Source organism: Colius striatus, chromosome 5, assembly GCF_028858725.1.
Source record: "Colius striatus isolate bColStr4 chromosome 5, bColStr4.1.hap1, whole genome shotgun sequence".
Lineage (NCBI taxonomy): Eukaryota > Metazoa > Chordata > Aves > Coliiformes > Coliidae > Colius > Colius striatus.
Window position 1 is genome coordinate 15053086 of NC_084763.1, and position 22767 is coordinate 15075852.

Sequence of the window (22767 nt, forward strand, 5' to 3'; positions counted from 1 at the left end):
TGAGCTCCGAACAGCGCCTGCCGGGGCGGTTCCGGCACCAAAGGGGCAACGTTGACCCGGCCAGAGGAGCACAGCGAAGCAGCAGCTGCTCCTCTCCTTCTGCTTGGAGACGTCGGCACGGCCGCCCGCCCGGAGGCTCTCGCTCATTCCCGCCTCAGAGCCTCCCTCACGCCGCCGCGCTCGGCCTCCTCTCGCTCCGCGCCTGCGGCGGCCGCCCCACCATTACGCCCCGCGGCGGGCCGCTACCTGTCAGTGTGACCGCGGCGTTGAGGGCAGGCGGCGCTGACGGAGCTTAGGCTAAGTGTCGAGAGACGGGACGGGACGAGACAGGGAGAGAGAGGGTGGCTCAGGCCGTTGCTGTGGGAGCCAGGGTGGCGTGGGAGGTGGGGGGCCGCGGTCCTTGAGACCGGAGTGCTGCTGGGTTGCTTCCTTCTCGGTGGTGAGGGGCTGCTCCGGGCTGGGGAGGTGGTGATGGGGGCTCGCTGATGGCTGTGGGCATCCCTTGAGGTGGCCTGGCCTTGCTGTCTGTCTGGCAGGGCTCCTCCAGGTGACTTCAGGGGCGGTGGCCTGGGGAAGGTTATGTTTCCCTCTTGCTTGGGCCTGGGCCTGCCATAGGTACTAGGCTAGCAGAAGTGCTGTTAAAGGTGCACAAATGAGAGGATTTTGAGGATTTTGTTGCATTGTCAAGTTTCCCGTGATGCCACAGTTAAGGTCAGGGAAAGTGGTAACTGCTGGTGAAAAAAACAAGGGAATAAGGTGTAAGAGGGCTGCCAGATGCAGCAAAGGTATACCACGACCAATTTCAGACACTGCTGTATATGAGGGGCAGGTAGCGACTACAGATGAAACAGCATGCTGGGAAGAGACTGTAAGGAGAGGGAGGGGAATAGGTCAACAGCACTTTTTCTCAGAAACTACTTTACAAAATAAATTCTCAGCAGGGATTGAAAGGAAAGACCATAGCTCAGAAGGACCAGATCTTTCAGGTTTGTGGGAGAGTTCATGGAGCTCAGGAAAAAAAGGCAAATATTCCTTTATGGAAATAAAATTACCAATCCCATCCTCAGAGAAGGAAATTGAGAGCACAGAGAGATGTGGCATTTCTTGTTTGCCAGAACCAGAGATGCTGCAATTGAGAAAGGGCACATGTAGTACTGAAATGAAAAGCACTGACTCCATAATGACACCGAAGACAGAAATCCCAGATCTTAATCTGGGGACTCAGGAATCCTCATCTGAACCAAAACCTCAGGAAGAGGTAGACACACCAGAGAAGTTGGATGGCCGTTCTTTAACTGGATCTAAACCACGAGGGACACAGAAGAAAGGACAGAGGTGCTTGAGCAAGAAAGACAGGCCATCTTTGTTGGATCCACAACTACAAAGCCCCAGAGATGGGGGTAGATCTGCCTTGTTAGAAGTGTATCCACAGTCTCCAGAGCCCAAGAGGAGAGCTGCGTGTCTGAGGATGAGGGACAGAAATGGACCAGCGTCACAGCAGCTGCAGGGTCTAAGTGGGCAAGGACAGCCAACAACCAGAAGAAAGATGCCCAAGCATTGCATTAAGGAAGAGCTGCAGAGCTCATACCCTCAGACAGAAGCAGACAGCCTCCAGGAAAGTGGTAAGCACATAACACTTCATTGTAGAAGTACGGGTGCAGAATTTGGGCTCTCAGGACAAGGGGCTGGTACTGCAGTAAAACCCCATTAAAAAGTGAAAAACAGGAGATAATTTTTCTTATGCAGATATCTGTATAGAACAAAGTTATGGGTGCAGGACAGAGTGACCTGTACCCTGTCTCTGAATGACTCTTAGTGTGTGATTGCTAACTTAGCTCAAGAACTATAGGGCTAAGAGTAAGGATCTGCTTTATAACAGTCCTGTGAATACTACAGCAACAGGCCCTCAGTAAGATTTTTTTTTTTTCCCCTTAAAAGCAGTTCATTTATGCCTAGAAGGGCAGGCACAGGCAGGAAAAGAGGGAGTAGTTTCAGCAGACCCAAAATAAAAGAGTAAATTCTTCATTCATGTGTATAGTATCAGATTTATTTTTGAATGGGCATTGTGCTGTTGTGTTTTACTACTTGCCTTTGTAGGATACTGGGTTTTGTTTTTAGAACTTCTTGCCTTTAGCTAAAACTCTCTGCAAAACCCTAAAAGATGCAGAAACAAAGATTGTATTTTATTGTTTCAAGAGATTTTCTAAAAGACATTATTTTTACTTTCAAAAGAGGGTACATTCAAAAGACAAATATTTGCTCTAGGTTAACATTAAGACATCTTTTATCTAGAACCCATATTCTGAAAAATGGAGATATTAAAGTTATCTCTTTCTAACTTTGAAAACTAAGATCTAAAAATCTCAGTATTCTACCAGTACATTCTTGAGTCCATTCTCCAGACAAAATTTTCAGATGTAAAGTTTTTTACATAATCTGTATTTGCTTTTAAATTAAAAGTAGTATTTTATAAAAAATGCAAGCCCTGCAGTTTTCCTGGATCTTCTTGAACAGCCTGATGCATTTGTTTGGACTGGATATCTGAAGTAAATTACTGCATTCTTATGAAAAAGCTTTCCTATTAGTGTATAAATCTACTGTTTAACCAAAAGATTTCAGGCTGAGTGTGTGAACAGCATTCACATTTTCTTCCCAGACTTGCTCTAATTTGTTTTCCCCCTGTTTTAAATCTACAGTTTCTGATGTCCTTATGACACCTTCAGGTTCTGTTCATCTTCACATTTGTTTCTGAAGACAAACCATAATTTGTCACTGTACATCTGCCAACAAAAAAAAAAGATAAACATTTGCAGAAATTTTTTAGCCTTGTAGAGTGTAATGTTCTTAAGTAGCCTTGAATGGTTTTCATTCTCTTTAGAAAACATTGTAATAGGCTAATCTTTTTTCCCCTTAACATTCTTAAATGACACTTCTTTGGTTTTTAATCAGCAGAGGAAAAAGGGAAAGCAGTTGAGCAAGACTGTAGTACACAGGCTGCGAAGAAGCTTGAGACAAGTGAAAAAAGATCAGACGATTCCAAGGAACCTCACTACTACAAATCCACAATTGCTACTTTAGGTGAGACTCCGGGCAAGAGTTTTCTGTGCCATCCTTTAACAAAAAAGTCTGATGTGCAATGTGAAAAAAGGGAACCCACAACTGACCAATTCAAGAACTTAAAAAGGTTTACTGTGACTACAGCTGAAAAAGTGGGAAATGTATCTGCAGAATGGGATGCTGAGCATTGCAGAAACACTGTAAATCACTGTAATGGCACGCTCTGCGCAACAAGGAAGAATCCATTCGTGAGGTTAGACACCTGTAGTTATATCAGTAGATTAGTGAAGTCCTCAAATAGTGGAACTACCAGCAGTTACAAATTCAGTGAATTTTTCCATGTAGCCCGACATAACAGAAAGGATGTTTTTCCTGATAGTACTTTAGGACAGAGTGATATGAATTTGAGCAATAGTAAAATGCAAAAGGAGACATCACCCATAAAAGATGGTTTATCCTTTAATGAAGAAAAAAATCCAAATGGAGAAGGATGTTTTTCATGCTGTCAGAGTGAAAACAGTAAGTGTTTATGGGGAAAAAAGTGGGATAGTGTTAGAAAGCCTAGAAAAAAGAAAATCACCAAGAAGTCAGCAGCACAGAATATTTTCACAGATGTGGCTAATGAGTGCACTGAGTGTGACTTAAAAACAGAAGCAGCAGCTGGCACATCAAGCTCCATTGCAGTCTTGAGACTGAATCATAAAGAAATGACTTCGTGTGATCATATACCAGATCTTCATATAGTAAAAAATACTTGTGAAGCAGAAGATATATCAGTCTGGAGAAAGAATAGTACCAACATACCTGCATTTGAAGATGGATTTAAAAAGACACCTGAGTGCTCTGTAATAGAAGAAGGAGAATTAGACAGTGTGGCACATCGTTCTGGTGCCTCAGGTAGCCTGAGAGTGCTTGCTCAGGTCCGTGATTTTTCTAATTGTCACAAAAATAAGATAGAGAAAAAACTGAACAAAGTTAATAAAAAATTGCATCAGTTTTCCTGTCAAAGGACAATAGCTATGACTGGTAAAAATGTTTGGCGTTTTAAATCTTGTGCCAGGACTTCTGAATGGGTTCATAAAAATCACGGGTCCATCTCAGAAGGAAGAAGACTTTTAAGGCCTTTTTTCAAGGAATCCTCTGATGAAAGCACGATTAAAACTGTAGGAAACATTGCTGTGAGTGGGAACGTGAGGTGTTTGGATTTGCAGGCGACAGAAATTAACGAAAAGTCTACATTTAAAATAATGGGTCCAAATACTGAATGTCTGACTTCACTTCAAATGCCAGGATCCTCCTCTATGCATAATTATGAGACTTTGAGAATGAGCAGTGCAAATGTGGAATCACCAGTCAATATGGATGGAAGTGCCGTGGCTTTTAACCACGATAATGTGCAGGAAGCTAAAGCAAACTTGAATTTTACAACAAAACAAAAAGATAAAAATAAAGGAACTCTAACAAAAAGAAAGCTGTCTGCAACAGTCCAGAATGATACACCTGCAGGTAACACAGACAGAATAAACTTCAGCCATAAAATGACAGTAGTGAACCAGACATTTTCTGATTCAAAGCAAGTGAAAATATTAAACACTGGAAACCTGCCAAAATTCAGTATTCCTTTATGCAGAAACAAACCTGAATCCAGGAGATTGGAGTCTGTCCGTTCCTGTAGTCCACTGGAGCTTACCAACAGTAGTAGTGTTTCAGGAAGGCAGAAAACAAATGAAAAGACATTTTTGGTAAATTCCAAGCAGCAACTTCTTCCTGTCGTGAGTGATGCTACAGCTACAGCTTCCATGCAGAAAGCAGATACAATCACCAGTAAGGACTTTCAGCATGATGGCTCTGAGAACCTTTCAAATGACATATTTGCACTCCCTGAGCATTTTCCTGAGAGAGAGTTAGAGTCATCTGTGCTTGGTTTCTGTGCTACTGAGTGTGTATTGAAACCTCACTTTGCCGATCATTCTCAGAATGCAGTTGGCCATCCAGTTGCATTAGAAATAAATGATGATAGCAAACCGAGAGAGACTCTTTCACAACACAAAAGTAAAATTTTTCCAGATATTCATGAAGCTTACGAAGAAGATGTTCTTGTCATTGATGTGATTGAGGATGACCCTGACCTTTTTGGAACCAATAATGAAGAGGAGCTTTGTCCTGTGAAGGCATCCTATGCTAGCATCTGCATTAAAGATGAAAAGCAGGATCTTAAGCCTCAGGATCCTCTTATCTCAGAAAATAGAGCTTCAGTAGAGGATAATTTTAGGTATGCATATAATTTTTTTTCTAATTGCAATAAGCCTAAGTACTTTACTCTCAGTATATTTGGTTGTAGTGGTCAGGCTTCCTTACAGAATTTCACTAAATTCTGGGTTGATTTTAAGTGTCAAAATTTGATTGCAGTATGACAGTGTCCTGAATGCAAATAAATTAATATAGTCTTCATATGAACTAGGATAAACTCTGAATCAAAGGAAAATGTAGTCCTAAATGACAGAGTGAAGTGAAATATGAAACTAAAAACAAAGGCAATTAAGAGTAATATTCTTAATAACTTCATCTTTTTAAATACCTGACTTGATTTTAGATGGCAAATATCCCTTTGAGGGTAGTATTTAGTTGTAAAGTGGTATAAATCTTAAAACACTTTTTACTTTCTAAGGGCAGCTTATTCTTTTGCTGGATCTGGATGAGTAAATGGTTGTTTCTACATTAGTATTCCACTCTGCCATTCTCCTTCCCTGCTTTTCTCTTGTTCTCAAGCATATGAACGGTTTTCAAATCTGTCATTTGGCTAACACTTTATAAGATGATCCTGCACCTTCATTCAGCTAATTCCTGGTGTAAATCATTAGGCATTAATGTACTTCTGGGTTTTGAGGTGACACTAAAAGATACTGAAGGGGGAAGAGAAGTTTAAAGTAGAAACAAACATTTATAAAAGAGGTAGTAGTACTTCAAGAGACAGATAAACTTACCAACTGTCTAGTCTGTTTTCTCTCTAAGCTATGATACTCATTTTGATAAATGAGTTTTCAGATTAAATTTCTATCTCACAAATGAAAACATAAAACTCAAATGTTAGTAGAGTAAAATTTCTGCCAAAACAAGCCTCTGAAGAATGAGACGAGTCTTTAGTAAGAGCATCCAACATCTTAAGAAACAGCTAGGCTGTACCATGGTAATTTTATTAGAGTGGGTATTTGTGTTGTGTACAGCATGTATGATGTCTTACATGCACTGTATAACAGAGTGAGTGTTTGCTCTGTGTTACCCCCCGGGGTAAAAATGGCTGCGAAGAGATAGTTTCCAACTGTCTGTCTACACAGCTGCTTCACAGAGAGAAGATCAGAACTTCCGGGCCCTTTACACTCATGTATTGGTTATGGTAGTAAAGTTTACTATTTATAGAAATAAAACCTGAAAATTTGATTTGATCTTTTAAGTATTTTCTGGAGAGGACAAATAGTTCCTTTAATTAATAACATTATCACAGTCATTAGGTACATGAAAAAAGTAGTTGGTTGAAGTCGTATTTCACCATTCTTCCTGGTGTCTGCAGAATAAGCTTGCCATCAGACAAGGAAAATAAAACTGCATGGTTCTTATTTCTTAGAATTTCCTCTTAATTTGCTAAAGAATCTGACAAAATTGTCTATTTTAGTTTTTTGGTTTCCATAAATTCATGCAAAGATCATTAGACAGTGACTAATCATGGCTGGGAGCAGTCAGAAACACGCTAATGAGCTGAATATGAGAATATTAAAAGAAGGCAATAGACTTGAGCACAGTTTGTTCAGGTAGCTTATGATATCACCAGATAATACCAGATAATGGCCAGTTCATACTGTTGGCTTTTATTTTGTTAGCATTTACCAGATACAGCTGGGACTTCAACTTTGTTTAGCCAACAAAAAAAAATTATTATGCCAGAAGGGTTCCATTCACATCATACTACATATTTTAAGATAAAATATTGCTTGTGTTAATGGCTTCCTTTTGGGGTTTTGGTTAGGTTTGATTTTTTTTAGAGACATTCAAGAGTATTGCTTACATTTTCTTGTTTGGCTTTTTATTTTATGCATACTCAATTTTGCTCAGTTGCCCACGTAGAACAGTATGTCAGAACTGCAGTATGGTAAATCATCTCTAACTTGTAAAAATACTAGTTTAGATGCATATTTTGTTTAACATTTGGTTAATATTAGCCATTATACTCTAGATGAATGCAGTCTAGGGGATTGTGGTTAGAAGAGCAATGCAGGCACTTAATGGCTCCACCTGATGGTTCTCGCTGAATGTTTTCTTTAACTGTATCAATACATAGCTTTTGTTGTGATTTCCCTTCAGATTATTAAGAGCAGGCAGATGATGGTAGAGAGAGTCTGGATCTTTGCTAAAACTTTTAGTGTGTGCATGCATGGATGTGGATTTCAGTACATTATTTTTTGTGTACTGATGTTTTAGATTGGTACAGGGTAGTGAGAGCTGTGTTTCTGCTAGCAGCAAGATATTCAAAAGTATAGCTGGGTTGTTAAAAAGCTTTTTAAGATGTGTTGAGTGTTATTTCTGAGTTTAGTAGCATTTAAATTGTCTTTGTAAAGGAAACAACTGGTACTTTAAATTGTGCTGTTCTTCGAGCTACAAAAATCTGAAATCTAGCAGCTTGTCAAAATGACAGTTGCTATAATGAAGTAATACTTTTTATTCAAGTTTCATTGTGAAGCCAAGACATTGAAACTATGTGAAGGATTGGGCTAGTTCGGGCTGGGATAGAGTTCATTTTCTTCATGGAGCTATGGAGCAGTGGTTTGGATTTGAGCTGAAAATGGTGTTGATAACACGGGCATGTCTTGGTTCTTGCTGAGCGGTGCTTGCATAGTGTCAACAACTTTTCTGCTTCTCACCCTGCCCTGCCAGTTAGTAGTCTGGGGCGGGGCACAAGGAGTTGGGAGGGCACACAGCTGGGACAGCTGACTTGAACTAGCCAAAGGGATATTCCAAGTCACATGCTCAGCGTGTAAATCTGGGAGAAGACGAAGGAAACGGGGGGACATTTAAAGTTAAGGCAACCATTAGTCACTGTGGATGTGTAACTATTAGTGTGGATCCATTTTGCTTGAGCTTTGAATTGAAGTACCAAGACATGTTTATTCAATGACACTTTTCATCCTTGACTGTTTGTGACCTGTCATGTCTATTTCTAGTTAAGAAAATTCAGCGGTAATAATTTTTGGCTTCTAAATTTCAGAAGAGAGCATATGTCCTTCAAAAGCAGAATATGCTGTTGTTTCTGTCTTTTTTTTTTTTTAAGCAAACTAAGAAAGCACCCAACCACCAAAGAGACACCTAACATTATTATACACCTCTGACTTAAAGTTTCCTAACTACTGTAACTCTGCTCGTGCATGTCCCCAGAACTGATGTCTCTGGACAAGTAGGTTAAAGTAGGACAAGCAGATCCTGTCTCTTAATCCAGGAAGATTCAGAAAATACTATGTGTATATCTTGAATGGTTTGATTCAGTTGTCATGCTCTGACCTTTAGGATAAGTAGGACTGGTTATTCCTATGGTGGTTGTATTAAAAAGAGAAGGTTGAGTGCTGGTCACTTCCAGCTATTAGCTGCCAGTTACCAGGAAAGGATTCTGGACCTACAGCCTGAATAGGGCAGTGAAATTCAGTTTGCACATAAAACTCTGCCATTTTCTGTTGCTAACCCTTAAGAGACTCCCAACAGCGCAGGTTTTTAAATAATCATCTGAGAAGTTTCTTTCCTCTTATGTAGGGAATCTTAACTCTAAATGGCATCCAATATGTCTTTTCATCCCAACAGAACTAGTAGGTTCAGTGGATACCTTTGAAAGTGCATCAACTGCGTTCTTGCTCTTGGGAGACTTGTGCATTTCACTGTTTTCCTTTTGAATATAAAGCCTAAACTTGAATCCATTTTTCATACACAGAATAGCAAACCGAACACTATTGCTCATGTAAATTGTGCTTTAAAGAGAGATTTGTTTAAGCTTAATCATCAGCAGCTTGCAAGAATATCTCACATTTTGACATGTCTAGTCTGTCTCCATTTCTAGATCTGTAAAATGTGTTGACTTCTGGTTCTGTCAGCACTCCTAGATTTGTCAGGCTCGTGAGCCAATGCCAGATACTGAAATAAATGTAGTTTTCTCTATATGTTTCAGACACCTTCTTTACAAGAACTTATAAAGTGCTTCTGTAACTATATCACCCTAAACAATTAGCAGAATCTGGTAAATATTTGGAAGTTACTTTTGACCTGAACATGAAGAATTCAGTCTCTGGATGCTATTAAATATTTTCAGGTTTAAGCAGTGTTTATAAAGACAATACTTTCTGGAACTGTCTGTACCACCCTTTTACAGGCAAAGAAATCAATTGTTGTAGGCAAAATCACTCAAACTTTGCATTTTACATAAAATGTGTGGAGGAGAGGAAGTAAGCAAGAAACAATACAGAGATTCTGCCTCTACTAGAATTCTGTCTTGTATCTGCAAACATACGTTAAGCAGAAGAGTTACAGCATCTTATGTATATACATAGATATCTGTGCCTGAATGTTTCTGTAGTTCCAAGATACATGTACTAGGGAACTTTTCCATTTCCACTGGGCTGTTGAAAATTTTCATTGTTCCTTTTTACTAGGCAGCTTGCTGTTCTTATACTTGGTGTCATTCACCAGGTACGAGCTTCCAAAATCTGTGAAGATTACATTTTTGTTCTGTATAATCTATATGTCATATTTTAATGTCTATTTTTACTTTCTAAGTTTTTCTAAGAGAAGTACTTTTTTTTCCCACTTTAAAATATGTGAAGTATCTTTTTGTGAACAAATGTTTTTGTTAGTCTCTGAGATTCATTGTTATGCAAATTGTATTGAATACAAAATTACTATAAATCACATTTTGTAGAAACTGATGAATCGGCTAATTAGCACAATAGTTCCATAATTGGCTCTACAGAGAAAATTTTCCTTCTCAATATTTTAGACAAAGGTGAAATGAGATAATGAACTTCTACTGACATATTTGGAGATTTGAAATGTCTTGGTTTTACTTAAATGTATTTACGGGTGTATGTGTAAGGATGGATGTAAGAAAGCCACAAGAGAGAGTTAAGAACAGTCTTAAAACAGTGTGTTGTACATAAGGATTCTGTACATAGCTAAAAGCATTACTGACACCATTAATTTTACGTAACTGGTGAGATTAACTTTGCTCTTGTGCAAGATGGAAATCTTAAATATGTTTTTTGTTCAAAACAGAAAGATTACTGTACAAGAATCTGGAATGTCAAATGATACTGAAAAGTCTTGTCATTGGATGGTAAAAGGTAAGAGTCTTTGGAGATTTTTGAATGTGTAACCAAGAGAAGAAAGTAACCACAAAGATGTTCAGTGGCAAAATCTAGGCTTTCTACTTTTCACATAAAAATTAAAACCTGTTAGTTCAGTAGTATCTTTTTATTGTAACAGCAGTTTGTTTCCTAATGCATATAAAATTAATGTCTTCTGAAATGGTACCAACCTGAGCCTTACGGGGAACATCTACTTCTCTGTAGCATTTGTCTGTTGATAGTGTGAGGGGGTGTTGATTTTTGATTGTGAGCATTTTGATATCTCTCTGATACAGGGAATTCTGTTGGTGAGATGATAGTGGGACACTGAGTACTGTGATACTGCTTTGGAGTGTGACTCGGTCTCGCTTGGTTGTTCTCATGTTCATCAGCAGACACAGTTTTATAATAGGTTTTTTTCTAGGTTGTACTTTTGGGTATTTGCAGATTCTATGCCCATTCCTCTGACAAACTTGGGGATTTTAAGGATGTTTGGTTTTTTTTCAAGAAGGATACTTTCAACTTAGTGGGTTTTTTCTTCCAATTTTTCTTCCAATTTTAAGCAGAACAACCCATCTAGGCAGCATCTGAGTGCAATTTGTTTTGTTTCCTACAGCTTGCATATAGACTTAATATGCAAGGTATGCCTGATGTAGAAGTTCCTTTTAGGTTGGAGGAACAGGATTTTGACTTTGTTCAGAAGCCTGTTTTACTAACATACTGGAGAAGACACAGAATGCTGAGACTGATTTTGAAGGTTTTCCATGTTTCCCTTTCTGGTGTTAGTTTGTCAGCTTGCTATTAATCTGACAGTGCCATTATGTGTAGATTTTGCTGCAGGCTTGAAAAGTGTTTGTGAAAGTATCTCTTGTGCTGTTTTTTCATATGAATGTATTATGTTCATGTGAGTGGTTTGGGCAGATAGACGTAGCCTCTTGGAGAAGAACAAGAGTGAATAATAACTATTGGGATAGGGAAAATTTTAGGCTTAGGTGATTAGAAGGCAAAGTAAAAGGTAGTGAGGATTTAAGAGATAGGTGTAGATATAAATATAGCACAAAAAAATAGACACAAGTTCCCTGAGGAAGACTAGGCAGGAAATATACAGGTAGGCCTTTGTTGATGTAAATAGCCAGAGGGCCCTGTGCCATGGCATCTACAGTTCTGAGGTGATTGAAACCAAACCTAGGAGCAAGTCCTGTACTATTTAGTAGCTTCTGCATTGTCTTAGACCATTGTTTCACTTAATGTTCTAGCAAAGTTTGAGATTAAAAGCCCTTGGGTTTATTTGTGGTACTTAAGATAAAGGTTTAAGTAGATCCTTCTTGCCAGATACAAGAAACTTAGGATAACTTGAATTAATTGAAAAAAACTGAAACTTGAGTTAATATGCACATGGTAACTTAGATTTGATGTATGCCTTTTAAAAAAGACCTGTACAGAACAAAAGAAAGGTGTTTTGGTAGTCACTGACAATTGAGGCATTTGTTTAGAAATGCACATTACTGGTTTGGTGTCTTGTGTTATGTAGTGAAATCGTAGCTCCTTGCCATAGTGGCTTCATAGTCAAAGGGCAACAAATACTACATTTAAGGTATTCTAGCTGACATCAATCCTCTTCATCTTTCAAGTGGCAATCTTAGGTACATCATCTTCAAGCAGATGTGTCTTGTACTGATGATCCTACAGAGACTAGTGTCTCTAAGATAAAAGCCTTTCCAATAATAATCAGTTTCTTTCTTCCTCTATCTGGACAATGCAGTGCAGTTGACATTCATTCGTGTGATCCAATGAAATAGTGCATTTCTTTTCTATTCAGAAAAGAAAGCTGCAGTCAGGTATTCTGTTCATTCTGTTCATTTCCTGTGGCATCTGCAAAAGGTGCTGAGATTTCCTGACACTGAGTTCACATTGAGTTTACTGTAATACAGGAATTTGGAGTTTCTCAGAGCTATCTATATTTAGTTCAGGGTTACGTCACGTCGTTACGTTTAACTTACCCCTTCTCCAGCAAAGCATAAGTCTTTATTTGCTTAGCAAATTACCATACACATCTTTGGCTGTTTTAATTACAAAGCTTAACTGAATTTATTTCTAAAATATGGAATTTGGTATTATGTAAATAGACCTGTTGTACTGTTCTACAGGGACTATTAGACAACATAGAGCTTGGAGAGAATTTTAATTGCAGATTCCACTTAATATTTATTTGAAATGGTTCATGGTTTAAAGGTGAAATAATTTTACATATAAATTTCACATTTAGGAAGTCCTAGGAGTTCTTAAATGTCATTAGGATTAAGACTTTGTAATATTTATGAATAAAATGGTTTGCTGTCTTGTAGCATGGGAAACACAAAGTCATGTGTTTATACATTTTCAGCTGAAAATATTAAAACCCACGACTTCTCCAGAGGAAGCAATCCTATGGGAGATATTGCTGAAGACTTTCTTGAAGATGGGCAGCTGAGAGGAACAGATAAGCTTTTAAAGAGTTTTGACATGGATAAAAAGGTACTGAAAAATCATGCTGTCACTAAATAGTTTAATAAATGATAGCCTGTGTAATTGGGTAATTTTAATTACTAACACTATGTCATGAACAAAAAATTTTAATTCCCTGTAATAGAATATTAGTGTTTCATAGATTGCTGTGTTATTGACAGTGTAAGTTTTGCTTGACAGATCTTGGGGTTTTTTTACTTCACCGTAATAATCCATCTTCAATTTGAAATGAAATGAGATACTGTTTCAGCAGTTGTTACAGTAATTCTGTACTGCTAATTGTATGGAAATTACTGTTCCAGTGAACACCTAAGAGTCCTATTGTGACTATGTGACATTTTTACATAACATACCTAGTTTTAAAGTTGGTGCTAAATGTTTCTCACCATACGGTCTCAGAAGGATGGGGTAGTGTTGGAAAGCTGGGGAGCCACACAGCCACACATCACACATCCATAGAGGATCATTCTGTAGCTCGTTACTTGGGCAGAAGGACCATTACATGAACATTCTGACTTCCTGGCAATTCAGAGGGAACATTAAGCCATTTTCATACTTACTAACTTTATCCGACCTTTCTATTCTCTGTCCTCCTTCCTCTAGATAATAAGTCTAGGTCTTTTAAGACTTGCTGAAGTTTTATACTATTTACTTCTTTGATAATGGATTGAAATCTACATCTCACTGCCACTCAGACATAGCTGCTGGTAGCATTTACCATCTTCCACTACTTCAAGAGTAGATAATGGTTTTAACTGGATAAGTCAAACTGTAAAATTCACATGGCTGAAAACTGGTAAGTTATTGATAAGGTAATCAAACAGTAGGGCATCAACTTCCCTGGCAAAATCACTATTTGAAAACAGAAGTGTTTCCTTCAGTAAATGGAATTGGGACTGCTGACATCTCATTCACAAAGTGAGCAGTAATGTTTTGTTCCCTGACCTCTGAAGGTAAGAGTCTGTCCAATGGGACAGGTTACTGGAGGTGCCGTACTTGTTGCAGTGTTGCCAGATCAGTCCCAGTTGGGCTCCTTTGTAGTGTTTGAGCTAAAATCCATGTCCTAATGTTTGCTTTTCTGTGCTGCTGTGTTGGTCATCATTAAATATGTAAAGCAAATTTCACTCACACTTAACCAAACTTGAGCCATGAAGCACTTGCTACAGCCCATTCCTGTATGTAGATGAAAAACCAACTATGCAGACTTGGGGAGCGAGTGCAGTGCAGGACACATTGCAAGTATTCTGCTGTTTGGGGTGATTTGGGGATTTTGGTTTTTTGATGGCTTTTCCAATCAATAATGCTGTGAGAAGGACAAAAACTAACCATGAAGAAAACTGAATATTTGGGGAACTGGTAAAATGAAAGCATATTCATCTCTAATTCTTTGACTATTGTAAATCTATGATGTAATACAAAGTTCAGGTTACTTCATAAATAATGGACAAAACAAAGCCAGGATTCCATGACTCTGTTCTATATTAGTCCTTTCAGATTCTCACCCCCAGATCTGTTAGGTGCTGTCTTTTTTCTCCTACACGCCATGGTGCATGCTGAGCAAAAGCCTTAGATTTCTCCCCAATACAGCTTTTAATTTTCATTCAATGTGATGGAATACCTTTTGTGTGTCAGCCATGGTTAAAGTCAGGCAGTGGGCCTAAAAATTGCTGGGATTATCAGTCAAAACAAAAAGAAGTGACAGCAGTCATGTCACTTTTTTTTCCAATTAAAAATCACTAATTTAAAGATTGGAGTATAATGGCAATATGTCCATTTAAAAAGATGATATAAGGGTAGCCTTACAGTCCAAATTACAGTTTTTACCATCAAGACTATGTCATCACACCTTTCAGTAATCACTAACAGTTTTAAGTCTGTAGTGCAAAACGCTTAGTACTGCTTTGCTGTATCTCAAAGTGCACTTTAAATATCTTCACAGTTCAGTTTTGCAGATGGAGTGCCAGATGTGAAGCAAGAAAAGAGTGAAGCTGAAAAAAGGTATATATACTGTGCCCTTCCTGGAACCCGTGATGTTCCCCAGTCACTGTACAAATTAAATATGATTTCACCAAATCACCATCAGCCTTTTAATTCATTTTTTCTATGTTATTGTGACTACGTGAGGAAGAAAATAAATACATCAAATAATATAATTTCTCTGTGCAAAGTACAAGACAAGTGGAGTCATATAGTGGGACAATAGAAGCTTTTTTTTGTCCTCTGGCTGGTAACAAAATATATCCACTTTATGCCAGTGTCTCTCCTTGACATCTCAGTGTGAGTGTAGCATAAGATACATTTCCAGCCACAATAGCACTTACCAGAACATTTTTTTTAAAAACCAAAATCGATGAAATTTTCAGCTTGCTTTTCTGCCTCTTGGGACTTTCTAAAGTGATGAAAGAATTGAAGGATCTCATTCAAATTCAGGCTGACAAATACTTGAACAGCGGTAGAAAAAGGCTCTTGAAAACATGGCATGTGGAGTTAAAGCACATGCTTTACTGTTTTGCTAACTTCAAGCTGTGCTTACAGTGTTTATTGTACGTACAACTCAAAGTGTCAGCCCAAAAATTAAGCAGGATAAGACTTTGTAGAAAAAGTATAGTTAACTGGTGGAATACTTAGGTAATTATAAGAGAAATAACAGATATTTCAGAGTTGTTTTCACAACTGCCAAGAAACCTTGGCTGATGTAGAAGAGGGTATTGTGTTTTTCCAGCACTAGTCACATTTCTGCGACAGATTTGAAGTGTACTAGAAGTCCCTTAAATGGAGATTATGACATCTTGTAATTAATTTGCTAGATAGCTCCAAGCTCCTCCTCCTAGTAAAATACCCATTTAAATTTACCTTAGCAGCATAAATAGTTTTTTAGGCTATAGAGCAAGTAGACTATGCTAGATAAAATGTTTGTACAATGGATGCTGCATTACTTCCTTAGCTGAAATGCAGCACTCTCTGCAGTTAGAGAAGAGGGATTTATTCCTTCATTTGGAATCAAACTGTTTTCTCTAGTTTTACTCAAAAGTGTTGCCATTGCAAAGTTTCATCTAGAAGAAAATGTAGTTACTATTCTTATTTAGCAGACTCCACTCCTAGTGTTGCTGTTACTTAAAAAAGGGAATTGATTGTAGAGCTCTATAGTTTACAACTCCAGGCAAAACTGTGTGTAGTTAAATGTCTAGATTAAAAAGAGAGCTTAGATTGTTATCCTGAAGGTAAGTGGCTATGAAAATCCTGCTGTGTCAGATCTGAGGAAGCATCACAAGGAAGCATAAGATTTTTTTTTACATGTTAACTTGAAAATTCTGAGTAGCTAGATCTGCAGGTTTTTTTCCTGTAGAGACCAATACAAAATGTTGACTAGAATAAAAATAAAGATTGAAGAATTTAGGTTTGTTGAAACAGAATCTCAAGGGTTGGAAGGGACCTCGAAAGATCATCCAGTCCAACGCCCCTGCCAGAGCAGGACCACCTAGAGTAGGTCACACAGGAACTCATCCAGGTGGGTTTTGAATGTCTCCAGAGAAGGAGCCTCCACAATCCATCTGAGCAGCCTGTTCCAGTGCTCCCTCACCTGAACAGTGAAGAAATTTTCCCTTGTGTTTCTTTGGCACCTCTGATGTTGCTGCTTGTACCTGTTGCCCCTTGTCCTAATGCTGGACATCACTGAGAACAGCCTGGCTCCATCCTTCTGACACCCACCCTTTACATATTTATAAACATTAATGAGTGATACAAACAACAAGGCAGTTATCTTCAATTGTCTATTTTTCTTCAGTTGCTTATACACAGAAACATTAAACAGCTCAAAGTTCAGTTTGTCAACACTTGTGATCAAACACAAACAGTCCTAACAAAAACCAAAACCACTGCGTTAAAAAAGAAATGGCATTCTAGAGAAGATGATGAGAAATTCAGACTTTCCCAGGTCAAATAATGGAGCTATACAGGATAATTATTTTACCAAATTTATCAATGAAACATATATAACAAGACACACATAATTAATCCATAGGAAAGATGGCATCAAAATATTCAGCATCAATTAGCTAAGAGTGAACAAAACTTTATGTATTATAATTCAAACAATAATTCTCCAATGAAGCACTAATTCCAGTGCTTTTAAATTAGAAACACAGACACTAAGCCCTGCAGGAGAAAATAAAAGATCAAGTGTTTTTGGAAACAGAATTTATTCTTCTCTGCCATGGCATTTTAGTTTCAAACTATATTAAACAGCCTGTAATTTAGGAAAGAGTGGAATTATCCTGACTATGAGAAGTATTAAATACCTAGAATGATCATAATCAGATTGGATCAGGCAATGAGAGTAACAGAAGTAAATAAATGAGAGTAATGTAAGTAAAGTTGTTGGGACTGCTACTTAAATTTACAGTTTTTAAGTGTTCTGTAAACTGTCGAAGAAATTGTCATCTTTTTATACACTTCATCCCCCTTTTTAGGCGTTAAGTATATGGGAGAAGCACCTGTTTAATTTGGTTGAACAAATTTTTTGTTTTTAATATTCAACAGTGACTGTAAACATGAAGACCTCACAAACCATGAATTGCTCTCAGGATTGCCATTGACTGCTCGGAAAGTAGATGACCTCAGGGAAGCTACAGTGATGAAACTGCAGAGAACTGGTATTGTATGCTGTATTGGTGAACCCTCCAGAATACATTTTTACCTGTGTTTTATTTACCTATAAAGTCTTAACTAATTTTTTCAATTCCTGAAGGCGTTGGCTGGAATTTGATTTGGTTTGCATACATAGAAGCAAAAAGGCAAGCTGTCAATTACTGAGGTTTTTGGGCTTGGGTTTTACAGCAGAGTCCTGATTGGTAGGGTCAAATAGCAATCATTCTGTCTTGGTATTTATGGTTCTCAGATACTTTAATGGTACAGTGTTCATATTTTGACACATCGTGTTTGAGACATTATTGGTTTTTCTTTATTTCTGGTCAGAGAACATGACTGCAGATTTTCTTGGTAGTTTGTTATCTGTCAGCAAAATGTAGCTAAGGGATTTTCCCACCTTGCCAAAGTCTGAACTTTGTTGTTTATGCTAGTTCAAATGTTGGTGGACACATTGTCATGGTTTAACCCCAGCCAGCATCTAAGCACCACACAGCCACTAGCTCACCTCCCCAGACACCCTGCAATCGGATGCAAAGGAGAATGAGAAAAAAAACCTTAAAACTTATGGGTTGAGATAGTTTAATAACTAAAATGGAATCAAATATAACAATAAGCAGTGCTTCATTTTGACCTGATTTATTTCATAAATAGTACTTCTTAAGTGTCTCTGCCACCACAGAAATCATAATGTAATGGAATTGTAGTCGAAGTTTCTTTCTTCTTTGGTCTGCATGTAACAACTCTGACATTTATCCTTACATAAATGCATACTTTATTTGCCATACAAGTTAGAGGAAACCAGGAATTGATTACTTATGGATAGATACTGCATTTTAGATTTTTGTAACAGCTGTTTTGGGAATTAATGTTTTTTGAATTATTGGTTAATATAAATGTTTATAAACATGACTTCCCTGAATAAGGTCAGTAGCAGATTCATTATTAGTTTCAAATTATACTGCCAGTCTGAGCTTGTAGAACAGTTTTATCATTGTGTCATTTAACAATATTTTCAGGAAATGCAAGAAACAGATACTACAAAAAGTAACTGTGAAATATGTCTCTAGACTACAGTAGTTTGAAACTGCTCATATCTTTGGCCTTAAAAGTATATATACCTCCTGATGAGTTCTTCCAAAACTTCCTTCTTAAAATCATTTAAACTCATTCTTAAAGCAAGAGTTTCCATGCTAGGAGAGGACAGAACAGCCTTTTGTTTTCCCAAGAACTGTGCAGGCAGAATTGGGTATTTCATTTTAGTGCCTCTTCCCTCCAAATTTCACATAACGGTCAGCAGAGAGAATACAAAATGTTGAAGAGACCTGAGACCTGGCCAGAAACTTTCTACTGTGGGAACAGCAAGAATTTGAAGGAAAGACTTCTGAGCTCGGGCTCTCATTCTGGCATTTTTCTGCAGCCAGCGGCTGATTGTTCCCATAGTATTTTTTCCTGTCACTAAATTCATCCAATTTATCCACAAAGTGATGCAACCATGATAGTAGGTAATGTTATATTGATCCTTCCTATTCTGTCATAGTCCTATCTGATTAGAAAGACATGCAGATTAAGAACTGTGTACCTAGTAAAAGTCTCTAGCAGAACATGTGTCATTATTGGATGCTCTTCAGTAACTGTAGTTTGTCAGAAAGGGCTAAGCAGCCTGCCTTTTAAATACACAGTTCTTTCAAGGGGACAGATGGGAACCCTTGAAAGTCAGATATTCAAAAGCTCTTCTCTTTAGATGTGGAGTTGAAAATCTGAAGTTTTCTTTTCCATTAACATGATAATTTTTCAGAGAAAGAAGTCTGATATCAATAATAATTAAAATTCCAAAACCAAGTTTGATGGTTAAGAAACCAGTAACTTAGGTTTGGCTTCAGCTTGATGTTGAACTGCTTAAAACAGAGTATGAAAGGCTTTCTTTAATTCTGGGAAAAAAAAGTTTAAATTTGTGGCTAGTGATGTGGGAATCTAAAGATTACTTATAAAGGGGTTTGGCTTTTTTTCCCCTTTGAAGTGAAAACTTCTGAATATTTTAATTTCATTTCTTAACCCTGTAAATTAGTTTAGAAACCGTGGATAAAGCAGTGCAGTTTTTCATTTGAATATGCCCACTCTTGAAGTTTGTGTGAAGTCTCAGTTTTAGGATAATTAAGAAAACTGTAACTTAAATTACTGTCTTTAGATTGTATCAATCAAATTTTCATTAATCATTGCTGTGACTTGAAGGAACTATAAATACAAAGGAAAATAAGATAAATGAGAGTGGTTTCAATATTTGTTTCATTACATGATTCATGTATTACTCTCATTCTTACTTTTAGATTACAGATTTTCAGGAAATAGTCCTTTACTACTGTTGCAAGATAATAAAGATTTTCAGCCGTGGAAGATGGCAAAAAGAGAAATTGTGAGTTGTTAAATCCTTAATGATTTCTGATCCTTTGCCACTAATTTTGTTACTGATACTCAGACAATTCTCTATGGTTCTAGTCAGAAATTACGAATCTATGTTTATGATCCTTTTAAAGGTTTTATCACTGTGTAAATACAATTTCTGAGAACAAAATCAGTGATGAGGGGACACCTCTTCACAGTGGAACTTTGTCGATTTCTATTTCCAGATTAAGCAAAATCAAATAGTGCATTTTGCTCTATTGTTTTTATAAAACTGAAAAACAGACAAGGTTTCACATGTTTAAGTCAGACTGCATTATCCATTATTTTAGGCACTGAACAAGAATAAAGGAAATGCCCCAGAATTCTCAGACTGATATCCAGAGCCATGCAGGAGTCTTTTACCTTTCTTCCTTCTCTCTGCTCATTGTCTGTCTCATTTAGCAGTTCTTGCATTCTCTCTGTCTGTGGCCTTCTGGGAAATGCTGCAGATAGACATAAGAGCTATTTCAAAGGTTTAGTTATAGATGACCTTTTTTTCTCCTTTGTTTATAATTTGCCAATATTTTGAAATTCTCAGAAAAAAAGAGCATGTTTGCTTTCCAAAAAATATTATCTGTTGGGGTTTTTTTGCTTGTTTTGCTTGTGTTTTATTTCAGGCTTGCCACTCAGTTCAGCAGATCCTCCAGATGATGGAATTGCCCCGTAAATACTGCAGATTTTATTTCATGACTTTACGTGGGTGTGGAAGAGCAAAATGTTGGTTTGGGCATGTTCCTGAACAAGGAGATGAAAAGGTAAAGAGATTTATTGGAGAAAAAAGGGGAATTGTAAGTGTGAATACTGTTTAAATGCAAAGCAATGTCTCCTTTCTTCATCTATGTATGGAAAGGGAGTAAATGTCAGAGTGACAGATCAAAAAACAGTTCTGAAATTCTTCCTCACAGGGTCCTTTAAGGTTCCTTTTTTAAAAAAAAGAAAAGCTAACAGTTTGAACTAGCAGACTTTTAAAGAGAACAGACATCAGCAAAGCAGCAAGAATTAGGCAGCATAAATACAGAGTAGTAAAATAAAAAAGTCTCAGAATCTCCCCATCCCAGGCATTGGAGACCTGTAAGCAAAGCTGGACTTCATATGTATTCTTAAAGTCAAAAGGCAACTATGGCAACAGAGTCACATTTGTTTAAAGGTGTAATCTGCTTCAAATGGAGCAACAATTCTTATATTATTTGCAAGCAAAAATACTTTTCCAGTGGTGGCAAAGTAGATGTGTTTTCAAACCATTTAACAAAGAAGAGTCTGCAATACTTCCAAGAACTGTGCAAGGCAAGCTAATTATGCTGTCATGGAATAAGATTTTGTAATGTGCTTCTTATGTGGTTCTGTCAGTCACTTGGAAGCAAACAAAAACGTGAAAACAACTAAACAAAGACAAATGCCCAGACTTGTCCTTATCAGGTCTTACGTGATCTGTTTCTTACCTACTGTCTTATTCATATGAATACAATTTTATCATCGCTGTCTGTAGGTAAGAAATTACAGGACCAAAATGTAAACAATAACTCATGGTGAACCTGTTAGACATCAATACTAAAAAATAAAAAGTAGCATCTACAGGAGCTTATACATCTTTTTCATATCTTAAATATTCTCTGTCAAGATTTTAAAAATACATCACAGTCATTTGGATTTATTTTTTTGACTATTTTCTCTTTTATATCACAAGAGCTCTTTTTTAATGATTTGTAACCCCACTGAAAGTTTATATGACAGCTTACAAACTCTAAAATCATTTGAGAGTAATTCTTTATGGGGCATTTTGCATTTTCCTCAACTGTGAAATATCTTTAGCAGGCTGTAGTGAATATCAGTAATTTTCAGCTAGTTTGTATAAGTTGTCACGGTTTATAGTGCTTTATTATATATAGACACATTGAAGAATTACATTATTTGCTTCAAACTATTAAAAATCCGTTCCATGTGATTTTAGTTGTGGTGCAGCACTACAGAATATTTCTTCTGCCTACCAAACTTAGCCTAACTTTCTTAGTAGTCTGGATGTGTACTTTGGGGTTGGTTTGTTTGTGTATTTATTTAATTTTTTAGAACCATCCATTGAAACAATGGTACTAGGTCCAAGCACCTCATGGTGGCACCAAAGTACATAAATGGAAGACAGGTAAAAACAGCAACATAGCCATCCACTTCAGTGCAGGGGAAAGAAATCTCTTTAGGAACTGCTAAGCAGACTGGTAGTCCACTTGCTTAGTACTGTTTTCAGTGGCACTTGTTTACAAGAATTTTTGAAGAGAGATACTTTTCCCCATAATTAATATTCCTTTTTCTTAAGTAGCTGGTTGATGCTTTAAGGCATCATTTACTAGGACTGATTGTTTACAAGAATTTTTGAAGAGAGATACTTTTCCCCATAATTAATATTCCTTTTTCTTAAGTAGCTGGTTGATGCTTTAAGGCATCATTTACTAGGACTGAAAGTTCTTCTCGGCTGTGGCTGATCACACAACACAATAGTGAATTATTTAATACATACATATGTTTTACAAATGGGCATACTCTTGAGCTAAGCCAGTACTACAAGATAGCAGTTTTTATTATTTTCAAAAGATGCCATTAATTTCAAACACTGAAATCTCTTTTATATTAGGCAAAGTAAACAAAGCTATTAAGACTTAAGTTTTAACTACTCTCCAAAGTATTTAAAAGGAAGGGATCTTAATAATGTTTATCAGTATCTGATGGCAGGGGCAAAGAAGATGAAGCCAGGCTC

At 37.3% G+C, this 22767-nt stretch overlaps 1 protein-coding gene across 1 annotated transcript in view; it reads left to right on the top strand.

The window, feature by feature from the left end:
- Window positions 1–697: 697 nt before the first annotated feature.
- TOPAZ1 (testis and ovary specific TOPAZ 1) overlaps window positions 698–22767 on the top strand; it is a 42155-nt gene continuing 20085 nt past the window's right edge. Inside the window, 8 exon segments of the mRNA XM_061996915.1 lie at window positions 698–1622; window positions 2950–5329; window positions 10360–10427; window positions 12814–12944; window positions 14875–14933; window positions 17475–17587; window positions 19907–19992; window positions 20639–20776. Of these exon segments, the coding sequence (XP_061852899.1) occupies window positions 698–1622; window positions 2950–5329; window positions 10360–10427; window positions 12814–12944; window positions 14875–14933; window positions 17475–17587; window positions 19907–19992; window positions 20639–20776 (3900 nt within the window).